The sequence below is a fragment of the Bos indicus genome, chromosome 5 (genome assembly GCF_029378745.1).
Source record: "Bos indicus isolate NIAB-ARS_2022 breed Sahiwal x Tharparkar chromosome 5, NIAB-ARS_B.indTharparkar_mat_pri_1.0, whole genome shotgun sequence".
Classification (NCBI taxonomy): Eukaryota; Metazoa; Chordata; class Mammalia; order Artiodactyla; family Bovidae; genus Bos; species Bos indicus.
Window position 1 is genome coordinate 25,608,255 of NC_091764.1, and position 12,214 is coordinate 25,620,468.

Below are 12,214 nucleotides of genomic sequence, written 5' to 3' on the forward strand. Positions count from 1 at the left end.
TTTCCCAGGCAAGAATACTGAGTGGGTTGCCATTTCCTTCTCCAAGGGATCTTCCACACCAGGGATCGAACCCGTGTCTCTTATGTCTCCCGCGACAGCAGGCGGCTTCTTCACCATTAGTACCACCTGGGAAGCCCTTGTGTATGCGTGTTAGTCGCTCAGTCACATCCAACTCTTGGCAACCCCATGGACTCTAGCCCACCAGGCTCCTCTGTCCAAGGAATTCTCCAGGCAAGAAGACTGGAGTGGGTTGCCATTCCTTTCTCCAGGGGATCTTCCCAACCCAGGGATCGAACCCCAGGTCTCCCGCATTGCAGGTGGATTCTTTACCATCAGAGCTATCTGGGAAGACTGCCCATGTGATGAGAGCAACCCTAACTCAGAATGACAAAAATTAGAACAGGAAGAAACCTGCACAATCACCTGGTCTTCCTCATCTTACAGATGAGGAAACCAAGCCCAGTGTGTGTGTGTGTGTGTGTGTGTGCGTGCGTGTGTTGGGGAGAAGGGCTAGTGATTACTCCAGGGTGGCCCAGAGAGTTGGAAGCAGGGGGAGGAACTGAACTCTGACCTCCCAAATCCCAACCCAGATAGACCTTCCCAGCATCACCTCTCTACATGCCCTTGCTTTTGAAAAGTAAAATAAAGATCATAATTCTGCCCTCCTTCCTGGTTGGGTGTGGGGATTAGTGAAGTAACATGGGAGAAGGCTAGTGAGGAACGAAGAAGACAGACAAATAAATGCAGAAAGTGCTGAGAGCCACAAAGAGCAGCCCCCATTAAGCCTGAGTCGGAACGGAGGGAGGTGCAAAGTAATTGCATGGCCGCCACATCCCTGTAACCTTAAATATTTCATGGACCCAGAAGTACACCACGTGGAACAGCCACTGCTCCTCCAGTGGGCCAGGACTGCAGCAGGGATGTGAACGCTTGCACACACACACATTTACACCTTGCACAGACACATGCAAGCGGGGAAGGGCTGGGACAGGGCAGGTGCTGACTCTCACTCATTCTAGGAAGGGCTCCAAGAGCAGGCATGGCAACTCCCTGCCCCGTGTGCGAGCGACACACGTTGTCTTCTTCCACCCACAAGCAACAGACACCCACAGTCACCCACCCAGCTCTGGGCATTAGAAAGGTCAAAATGACATCACCCAACACCTTCACAGACAGACACTTCTAGCTCCTGCGGCAACCCCAGCACCCAAGGCTGCAGCCAGCCACACTCCCCTCCCCGCTCCCCATAAGCGCTTGCCCCCGCCATCCCCAGCCTCCTCCCTGAGCCAGAAGCAGGAGTTGCCTCTCCTCCCTCCCGCTCTCGCCTCCTCTGCCTCCACCCCAGCACCGGCTGCTCCCAGGACCCCTCTTCCCACGCAACCCCCATCAGCCATCTCTTCAAAGCCTGAGCGCTCTGGGCCCTCTCCTGACCTGAAGCTTCCAGGGAAGGGAGTCTGAGAATCTGAAGCTTGAGAAGGGAACACGAAGGGTGGATGTGAGGTTTTGAGAGGAATTTCCACGACCAAACCCAAGTTTGAAGGGCATGTAACAAGCTGGGTGACACAGCCTGGAGAGGTGACTCCCCTAATTCTGCTGTCTGCCAGGAGATAACACGACTAATGGTGTGTGTGTGTGTGTGTGTGTGCATGTGAAGTTGCTTCAGTGGTATCCGACTCTGAGCAGTTATCAGTTAATTGAGGGCCTCCTACATGCTAGATACCTTACCTCCTATGATTGTCAATCCTATCGTAGGGAAAATTCTGCCCATTTTAAATGTGGAAATCAAGGCTCAGTGAGGGGCATCTGAGGGCCTAGATGTGTTGTTGTTGTTCAGTGGCTCAGTCGTGTCCACTCTTTGTGATCCCATGGAGGGCAGCATGTTGGGCTGCTCTGTAGGGCTGTGGGAATCCTGACTTCAAGTTCTAGGTTCCAGGGTCCTGGCAGAATAGGTGAGGGGAGGGGAGGGACAAGTCACCTATTTAAAGGACACTTTGGCCTTGGTTCTGTGTATGTGTGGTTAGGAGAGAGGTGAGTGGAAGGAAAGCCAGGGAGTGCGTCCTGTTGAGCCCCTGTGTCTCCCACCCTATCCTATCCTCTTCACTTCAGTGCCTGCACATGTACTCCCACCACGGCCACCTGTGCAGAGGAGAGAAGCGACTGGGGGAGGCGGGTATCTGGGGTTCAGAACCAGCTGTTTTCTGGGCTGGCCCTGCTACATCAAAGAGAGCACAAAGGGACCATACAATCATAGGTTGGGTGTAGGGGGTCATTCCTGGAGCAACAGCAAAACAGAGGCTAGTTCACAGCAGACAGAGGTCTGGCTGGCCTACTGGGTCCCTTATAACCCCAGCCTTGCCCTGAGAAAACTGAGCCAGGCCTGTGGTGTGTAAAGGGATACGGTTAGGGGGAAGGCCAGAGGTTATTTTGGGAGGTAAGAGGGAAAGGGGCAATGTGAAATCCAGGCCAGGGAAGGGCTGCCCGGGAGAGGAGGCAACTGAGGATTTAGGCTGACCCCTTAGAGGGGAGGATGATCCCAGGGTCCCCAGAGGACCAGGCGTCAATCTGTGTAGAAGGAGCCAGTGGTTTGGTTTAAGGTTAAAGAAACAGATCTCTGGCCCAGGCCCCTGCTCAGCCCCTCCCTCAGAACTCCCTGTCCGGGCTCCCTGCACCCAGTTCTCCTCCTTGCCTAAAGAGGCATCATCCAGCCTTGCCCGCCCCCAGTGCCCAGCACCTCTTTTCCCTCTACTCGGTGGCCCCCGCCCCTGGCAGAGTGCCCACCAGGTCTGGTGAATATTCCGTCTGCCTCACTCATAGTATTGGCATCTTGGTCCTACACCAAACTAGTGAGTTCTTCGCACAGTCTCACCTCCATCTCCTCAATTACGGCAGATCCTTTTCATTACTCTGCCAACAGTGGAACTTGACACCAAATCCCATCTGTAAACAAGCCACCCCACCAAAGGCGTGTCCCTCTCCACCAGCAAGGAATACTCTCCTCTGGCAGGCCTTCCACCTGCTTTACATCCCCAGAATTTAGCAAGCAGAAAGAGAAACCTATTTCACAAGCATTCCTGGCTCCCCACCCGTTTCTCCTCCTACTGAGTCCCAGATGGTCCTCGCTCCCTGAGCCCTCCACCCACTGCCATCAAGAAAGAGGCTCTGGGGACCCTCTAAGATCTTCGTTTCCCCCTCCTGCCACAGAGTGAAACCAGACCTGTGCCCAGACCCCAGACCTCCCCTCCAAGCTTTCACCTCCGCGCCAGCGTTTTCCTTTCAATGGAAAGTCCCTCTCCTAGTCTAACTTTAATCCCTCCTGCTGCAAGCCCAGATTCCCTTTCTTTTCTCTTTGAAGCGACCCCTTTAAGATCAGCAAGGAAATCTTCCTCTCGCGTTTGCAGCCTCCTCTCTGGCAGCGCCCCTCCACCTTCCCAGCCCCTCGATTTTGCCCCAGGTTGGAGAAGTTCTTCGAGACCGCTCCGCACCCCCACCCCCCGCCACCTCCCTCCACCCCACTAGAACTCAGGATTCCCCGCCCGAGCCGTGTCTACTGCAACCCGGGCCGGGCCACACCCGCCTCGCCCTTCCGCGGGGCGGTGACCCCAGGCAGCCGGCGGCGCGGCCACGACGGGGTTAAGGCTCCGGGCGGAGGGAGGTGGAGGGGGCCGGGAGGGGCGGGGGCCGAGCCAATCGGCGGCTGCGGAGTCCCCTGGGCCGCGAGCCGGGACCGCTGAGCCGGGAGCCGGGAGCCGAGCGCGCCGGGCTGGGGCCGGGCCGGAGCGGAGCGGAGAGGCAGCGCGCCCGCCCCAGCCCCGAGTCCGCCGCCTGCCCGCCCGCAGCCGCCGCCCCCGCCATGGAGCAAGACCACAGCCCCCGGAAGATCCAGTTCACCGTCCCGCTTCTGGAGCCGCACCTTGACCCCGAGGCGGCCGAGCAGGTGCGGAGCGGGGCGGGGCAGGGGTCTCGCCCGGCAGAGGACGAGGGACCCCGGACTGTGCGACCCCAGACCCCCGCTCAGTCCTCCCTTAGCGGTGCGCCCCTGCGAGGGCCAGCGCTGTGTTGGGGGGGGGGGGTCTTCTCTCCCCTCCCCCACCGTGGGAGCCCCATCTCCCCATCTGTGCTTCTCCGAGATAGACAGAAGGACGAACGCCTGCCCTCGAAGCCAGTCCTCACGAAAGTCTTTCCCTTCCTTCCCCAGCCCTGGGGGAGGGGGCTTGCCTGAGGACACGACCCCTCCCCCGCTTCACCAGTCTTGCATCCCCCACCCAGTCAAACCCCGCCAGAGTTTCTGAGCTCGGTGGGGACGCCCAAGGGTGTTGGAGGGGTTAAGGGAGAGGACAGGTAACCGAGGGAGTTGAAAGAGGAGAAAGAGCCCCCCCAGCCCTCTCCTAACTGGGGGCGACCCTGCTAGAGTCCAGAGAGTGAGGACGAGAAGGGGTTGAGGAGAACTGCGAGGGCTGGGGCTTTGGGGAGAGGAGTGGTCGTGCGTGCAGGCTGGCTCCCCTCTCTGCAAGTCTGGACACGTGGGTCCTTGTTCCCAACTCCTGCCCTTTGGATCGGTAGTGGGGGGTGGGGGGTGGGGAGGGCATGGGAGAATGGCCTTCGGGAGGCCGAGGCGGGGGCTTTCTAGGGGCTAGGGTCCAAGCCTGAGCGGAGACACGGTGAAGCACTGTGCTGGCCTGGGCTCAAGGGTGGGAGTCCAGGGCCGTGGCCCAGCCTCCCGTCCTGGCCTATTTTTAGCTCAGAGCAGCCTGGCAGAGGCGGCAGTGTATGAGAGTGTGTGAGCAACTGTGTGTGTCAGGGAGAGTGAGCATGTGTGTGGAGACGGTGACCACCCGCGGTGGCTACTACCACCCATTTGCCAAATATTTGCTCTTTGCTCCATCGCTTTTGGTCTTCTCTGTCCGTTTGCCTAGACATCCCTGCTCCTAAAGAATATTCGTTTCCCACAAGGTCTCTGCCCTGCTTCCCCACCTGGCTGCAGGGGCTCTGGCTGGGCCTCCCCACCTGAAAAAGCTCTGAGCTCTTGGGATGGGCTGGAGAGCGTGTTCTTCCTGCTGCTCCAGCTGTTTGGGGAAATAAGGTCTGGATGTGAAGGTTCAGTACACTCCCTGTAACTTTAGCTTTCCAGAGTGTGGGGAGGGGTTAGGGACCTGCATCTCCATCCTCTCCCTGGCCTGGTGGAAGCCACATCTCCAGACCTCAAAGGTGTGACAGCAGGGAGGGAGGGTGGGGAGACTGCAGACCTCCTGAGGATGAGGAGTGTGGACAGCCAGGAGCATGGGGAGCATTCCTTTGGGGTCAGGAAAAAGGCTGTTATGCCAGGAGGCAGGAGACTGGCTAAAATAACCTCAGATCCAGGGAAAGGGGCCCAAGAGTGTGAGTGAGCCAGGGGCTTAGGGGTGAGGTTCCAAGCAGAAATGCCTGCCACTGACGCAGCAAGTGCCCATGCCTGACACCTGCCTCTGTTTGGTGTTAGAGGAGGCAGGTGGAGGTGTGTGTTGAGAGGAGGAAGGGGTAGGCCAGCTGGCCTAGAGGTCTGGGGGGCAGGGGAGGGGAGGAGGCCATGGTATAGAGCCAGAGAGAAAAAGAGGCTGGGACTTCAGCCTGCTTTTCTCTCCTCTTCAGAAATCTGTGTCTGCTCCACCTGAAATTCTACCTGCAGTCCAACTTCAGCCCCTCTTGCCGTTACCCAAATGTGTAGGCAAAAAACTCCAGGCTTGGCAGGAGCACCTAAGCCAGATCGACCTGAGAGGGTGGCAGGGTTGGAAACTCTGAGTTATGGAGCACAGAGTGGCAGGGCATGGAGGGGTGCCCACAGCTACCAGGTCCTTGGCGTAACTGGTTTGGAAATAAATCAGAGGCAAAGGCACCAAGCGTCCTTGAGAGCTAGAATTTGTGATAGGGGCAAGGAAAATGAAAGAGACCGACACTCGTTTCCTAGTAGTTCAGGGACCTGGGAGTACTTCCAGGAGTCTAACTTCCCTCCTCCTGTAGGACATCAAAATTCTCAAGGACTCTGAGTGCTTAGAAATCTTGTCCAAGGCAAGGGATCTGGTTATGGAAGGGACCTGTCCAAGGTCAGAGTCCTCCTGCCCTCCCAAGGCCCTTCCCATCATACTTGCAGTGTCCTTCTCAGGCTCCCAACTCCCGCTCATCCCCACCCACCACACCCTCTCCCTGCCTCAGCACCCCTCCCCCAGGGCGGGATGAGTTCTCTCCTAGGAGAATGGCCCCACTCCACATGCAGGAAGCACACTTACCCACCTGAGGGCCCCCAGCACGTTTGCACCAGGAATAGCCAGAGGTGGACTCACAAATAATGTCTGTGTAGCACATGCATGTATGTGTGCACGATCACACACGCACATAACTGGTATTGCAGGGACCTTAAAATGTCACCCCAAACAGACACTGCTAGCTTCTCCTGAGAAAACAGTGCCTACCCCAACCTACCCCTATTCTACACACCCATTTCTTCTTTGGGGAGCCTCTCAATAGACTAACCCTGCCCCCTGCTTTGGCTGATACCCACTTTCTGGGCAAAGAAAAGGGCAGGCGTCTTTCCACTCCCACCCCCACCCCTTTACCCGACTCCGGTAATGATTCTAAATAATGGACACAGAGAGATAGGGATGTGATCATTCAGTGTCCTCAGCCTCCTCCTCTCAGCCCTGGATAATTTTAGCCTCTTTCCTAGTCCCATTAGTCTTCCTTCCCCTCCTCTGCCCTGGAGGGAGTTGCAGGGACTCCAACCCCAAGGTTCCAAACCTCCAGAGAAAGGGGAAAAACTACACGCCCCAAGAGTCCTTGGACTGGCTTCTTCAACAATCAACTTTATTGGCAACAAGACCGAAGAACAGAGGCGGGGGAAGAAGGGCTCAGAAGCCTAGCAGTCAATCAGCTCTTATCTGTTAATTTCTTAGACTGGGACCTGGGAGCCCAGGATAAGATTTTTCAGCTTAGCTTTAGTCCCTGGCCATGGTCCTGCCTCAGGCTCCTCCTCATATGATATTTACCATGACAAGGATTTCTCCAGACCGTTATTTCCTGACAAATCAGAAAGGCAGTGTGTCCAAAGATAGAGAGGAAATGAGGGAGGGAGGGGCACAGGCCAGAAGAAGGCGCATTCAGATCAGACCTGCCTTCTCTGTGCTGCCCTCCCAGGCTGGGTGGGGCCGGAGAGGTGCTCTCCACTGGTGCTGGCCCACAACAGGTTCATGTCCTTTTGGGGAGTGGGCTGGGACACTGAGGGCAATGCTTTCTTCCCTCTCGGGTTATTTCTGACCATTGATCCAGGATGGACGGAAGGACAATGGGCTGGAGATCAATGCATTAGCACAGATATAGATGCTGAGATGGAGAGCTGGGCCAGGACCTGGGGAGATACAGAGACAGAAAGGGGGCTGGGGGGAGCAGCAAAGAGTGGGGGAGGTCTTCTGGGTCCCCGGGGCAGAGGGAGGGCCCAAGAATGCCCCCCAGGGATCGAGGGTTCAGTGTAATGTGGCGTGCTAAGTGGGTGGTGTGGATTATGTTGCTGAGTGTGCGTGGGGCCATGACGCTTCCACGTGTACTTGACCTCTTCTCTCAGATCCGGAGGCGCCGCCCCACCCCTGCCACCCTTGTGCTGACCAGTGACCAGTCGTCCCCAGGTAAACCCCAGGATGGGTCACTAAAGGGAGTGGGGGCTGCTGAAGACAGCTAGGTGCCAGTGAGAGAAGGTGGGTGCTAGATAGATAGCAGGGCAGGTCTGAGGAGCCAGAGGTCTGGTCGGTCCCGGAGGCACGAAAGTAGCAGCTGGATTAGCAGGAGGGTATCCTCTGCTTTGGAAAGACTGAGCAGGAGACCACTTGGTTCCTAAGCCCCCCAGCAGTTGGGGTGGTCAGTGGAGTGCTGGTTGCTGCGGCAACAGCCTTCCAGGTTTCTCCAGCAACCAAGAGGCCGCTGCCCCCATCCCCAGAGGCGGTGACAGCTGTGAGGGGGAGGGACTGCCTCCATCAGCTATTTTCACAGCCCCCAGAGGGGACGGGAAGGTTAGAAACAGCTTAGGGAGCAGCTGGCATTCTGGTCACCAGTGTCCCCATCCAGGTCTGGAGAGACAGCAAGGTCTCAGAGAATGTCAGGGGCGCTGGCGGGAGAGTGGAAGAGAGACAGTGACGCTCAGAAGCCCAACTGGCAATCTGGATGCCTGAGCCTCCAACTTCCCTCCAACTACTTAAAGGGATTGTCCTGTACAGGACAAGTTTGCCGTTCTCTCCTCTGCTCGGTCCAATTCTCGATCCAGGGTAGGGAGAACGGTTGGAAGGAGGCAGAGATGGATACTTCAGGAGGAAAAGAGCAGAAGGACCACAAAGCCTGCCTTCAGGAACCTCCAGGTTTGAGGCAAGGATGTAGATGCAGGCTAACTACAGAGACAAGGACCAGACTAGAAGCAGGAGATAAAGCCAACCGGCAGAGCAGGATGGGGCTGGAGGGAGGAGGCCAGGGCAGCCCATCAGGACCAGCTTCCTAGGGGCAGATGTGAGAGACCAATCACAAGGGAGGTGATTGCAGGGGCTCCTCCCCTTGAGAAGTCAGACTGCCCAGGGCCCCTCTGGATCTCCCATCCCCATCACTTTCTCCTCTCCCTCCTTCCCTCAGAGGTAGATGAAGACCGGATCCCCAACCCACTTCTCAAGGTGAGCTGGCCCCTCCCGCTCAGCCCAGTGCAGAGAACCCCCAGACTTATTAGAGGATTATGCCTCCAGCCACTGCCCCCCACCTGCAGGACCTTTTGTCTCCCCGCTGCTTGTGCCCTTCACATGTTCTTCTTGAGTGGAGGTGCACACTCAGTCCCCTGCATTCCCCCAACACAGTCTTCTTGCTCACCATCATGGGCAGGGTAGGGGCTGGGGAAGCAAGAGTTTCCTTCCCCCCACTTTCTGAAGCCCACGCCTCCCCAGTCTCCATCTACAAGCATGGCAAGGCAGAGGGGAGGGCGAAAAGGGTGGGCGCCCACCTGTGCCCTGCGCCCTTCACAGCCCACTTTGTCCATGTCTCCACGGCAACGGAAGAAGGCGACGAGGACCACACCCACAATGAAAGGTTCGGAAAACCCTTCCCCGCCACACCTGATGCTGAGCAGTAGCCAGGACGACATCCCTTTGGAAGGATCCTTGGGAAATCATTAAACCTGCCTTTGCGAAAGGAGAGTTGCTGGAGCCTGGGGGACGGGGGAGGCGGGGGGGGGGGGGGGGGGGGGGGGGCAGGTGCTGCATTCCAGCTCTGCCACCGACTAGCTGGGGAGCCTGGGAGAACCCGCTTAACCTCCAGGGCCCCTGAATACTACCTCACTTTGGCCATTAAGTAAAGTATGTGAAGTCACTCAGCACAGTGCACAGCAGAGAAGGTACTCAAATTTTTCTTGAATCTAAATGGAGTCTTTTCTCCTGCCCACAGGGAGACTAGGTATCCCAGCAAGTCAGGAGGATCTTTTGTTCTTAAAGGCTCTCCCCTTCCCCTCTCTCAGCTTTGAAGAAAGTACATTTTATTGTCTAGCTTTAGTCCCTCCTTATTGGCCAATGAATGTCCTTCCTTGAACAGGAAAGTCAAACCACACAGGCCGTGTGCACTGGCCCTCTAGTGGAGCTGTCGAAGCTGAGGGTCCACAGAGGAGACAGGGCAGTCTCGTCCAATGCTCTCCCCCTTTCTCTTCGCCCCCAGAGCTCCAGATGATGGTTGAACATCACCTGGGGCAACAGGAGCCGGGAGAGGAGCCTGAAGGAGCCGCTGAGAGCACAGGGACCCAGGAGTCCTGCCCACCCGGGATCACAGACGCAGCAGTGGAGTCACGGCCGGGCACCTCTGGGAAAACACACAGTACGTTCAGACTGGGGAGGGACCAGCCCTGGGAGGCCAGCATTATTGGCTGTGGGGAGGGGCCTAGCAGTAGCCAGAAACTGTCTTGAGAATATGGATCCTTTGCCTAACCAGCATGTGTTTGCATCTCTTCACCTTTCTTACTGAATGACACCATCCCCTCCCACTTGGACTTCCCAGCTCCCTGATATGTGGTGGGTGGCGGAGGGGTGCCTGCTAGAATGGAAGCAGCTTCCTGGGCTGGAATTCTGGCTCTGCCACTACACCAGCCCCGAGGCTTTGAGCTACTTACTTAACCTCAGTCAGCTAAGTGATAATGATGGCGCCTATTGCATTGGGTTGTTTGTGAAAATTAAATGAGACTGGTCCTTAGCTCGGCAGCGAACACACACAAAGCATGCAAGAAATGGAAGCTGCATGTCCATGGATCCTTATCCCAGATGTGGGCCAGAAGTCAGAATTTTTCCAGCTTTACCAAGGTGACAACGGAATATATACTGTGTGTTCCATCATACTCCCAGCAAAGTCCCCCTATAGTTAAACACATGAATATTTCTGCAGGGAAATGAATGGGCACACTAAGTGGGATACATAAGCTATCAAAAGCCTCCTGTCTGTTCAGGTCAGGTTTAGCCACACATTGAGACCATACCCAAATTTTTAAGCTTTTTTTAGAGGGTTTTTTTTTTTTTTTTTTCCTGATTGCAGACTTCAAAACAATAGCAAACCTAAGTAGTCATTATGACCAGAGAAAACTTTGTGGGTCTTGCCCCCTTGCCCTCAGCTGGTCTTGGGCTCTTCTCAAGGGTTGTTGGAGTATGGGACGGGGTAAGCAGAAGCAGCTCCCTCTCTCCAAGCCCTGGTGAACTCTAGCTCTCCCTGCTGCCACCTGCTCTCCCTTCTCAGAGCCTGCAGAGTCCATCCCTAACACTCAGGAGAGGGGCGGTGAGAAACCCAGCACAGAGGGACCCTCAATCCAATGACCACCGCTGGATTCCCAGGGAGCCAACATGGTAAGACCCCCAGGCTGTGTGCCCAGTCTACAGGGGAGCAGGCTATGTGAGGAGGGCGAGGGCTGAGATCTAGAGTCAGGGAAAGGGAACAAAGGACCGACTCCCGCCTCTGAAAAGCTGTCCCCTATGGCCAGAGGATTTGCATCTCCCCTGATGGACAAATGTGCTTCCCAGGTGGCTCAGTGGTAAAAACTCTGCCTGCCAATGCTTAGGAGAGGCAAGAGACGCAGGTTAGATCAATGGGTCCAGAAGATCCCCTGGAGGAGGAAATGGCAACCCACTCCAGGATTCTTGCCTGGGAAATCTCATAGACAGAAGAGCCTGGTGGGCCACCGTCCGTGGGATCGCAAAGAGTCAGACACGGCTGAGCACGTACACATGATGGATAAAGAGAAATGGGAGTCAGCTGCCGTAGGGGCCACTGAGGTTAGACTCTGAGGACTTCTGGCTCCTGGAATGGATGGTGGAAGTAGACCATGGGTTTTCTGATAAAGGGCATTTGAAACCCAAAGGGAGAGCCTCATCTGTCCAGGCTGGATGACCGCTCCAAGACCGTTCCAAGTGGTCTTGCCTGGAGTGGAGACATGGATGAAATGACCTCATGAACTCTGACAGTCTCCCCTCCCCTGTGTAGACGGGACGAGGGGCCAGGGGCTGGTATGGGACGTCACACTTAGATGCCTGACTAGCGGGATGGCTGGGCACACCAGCAGGGCAAGGGACCGTAGGACCTCAGGCCTCTCACTCACTTTCTCTTTCTACCCGCTTCCTTCGCAACAGGTCTGAGGGTGAGGAGGCGTCTTGGAATCAAGACCACAGTTGAGAATGCATGGACACTGGATTTTGTTTCTTATTTCCTCACTTTGGGGGAAAAAATCTCTTGTTTTTAAAAAGTGATAAATTTGGTGTTAAGTCCTTGACATTTTCCTTCTTTCCCAACTTGAAGAATCTTTTCTCCCTCCCCTCTTGTCCTGCCTTTTCTGCAGCCCCCTCCCTTCTGCCCAACTGCCTCCAGGAAGGAGGAAAAAAGAGAAGCTGGGCAGGAGCCTTGAGAAGGGAGGTGTTTTTCTCCAGCCCTACCCTTACTTGCTGGGAGAAGAGAGGCCTTGGAACCCTAAGGCCCGGCCAGCTGTGATGGTGCTATGGGCGCCCTCTGCTGGACAAAGCCAGGAACTGCACCCTGGCCCTTGGCCCTTGGGAAAGAGAGGGTGTGTAGCTTCGATGCCTCCTTGCCTGCCCTCTGAGACTTGGTGACTCCCAAGCTTCAGGATGTGTTCTCTCTGCAGCTGGGAGGAGACCACCACCCAGATTCCAACCTGTTAGCCAAGCTAGATTGAGGCCACGGG

General features: G+C 56.2%; 1 protein-coding gene across 3 annotated transcripts; it reads left to right on the forward strand.

Annotated features, from left to right (window-relative positions):
- The first annotated feature begins 3,733 nt into the window (after nucleotides 1-3,733).
- Nucleotides 3,734-11,788, forward strand: PPP1R1A (protein phosphatase 1 regulatory inhibitor subunit 1A). 3 transcript variants are annotated; one of them, XR_011566540.1, is made up of 8 exons: nucleotides 3,734-3,934; nucleotides 7,589-7,649; nucleotides 8,638-8,675; nucleotides 9,051-9,081; nucleotides 9,700-9,855; nucleotides 10,229-10,334; nucleotides 10,762-10,868; nucleotides 11,649-11,788. XR_011566540.1 is itself a non-coding variant. In XM_070788982.1 (7 exons), exons 1-6 carry the CDS (start codon nucleotides 3,851-3,853, stop codon nucleotides 10,836-10,838), a joined length of 480 nt encoding a protein of 159 aa, XP_070645083.1. In that variant the 5' UTR covers nucleotides 3,744-3,850; the 3' UTR covers nucleotides 10,839-10,868; nucleotides 11,649-11,788. The 3 variants fall into 3 exon arrangements, 1 of the variants encoding a protein (XP_070645083.1); XR_011566539.1 differs by having other exon boundaries at nucleotides 3,738-3,934; nucleotides 9,018-9,081; XM_070788982.1 differs by lacking the exon at nucleotides 10,229-10,334 and having other exon boundaries at nucleotides 3,744-3,934; nucleotides 9,018-9,081.
- Nucleotides 11,789-12,214: the final 426 nt, after the last annotated feature.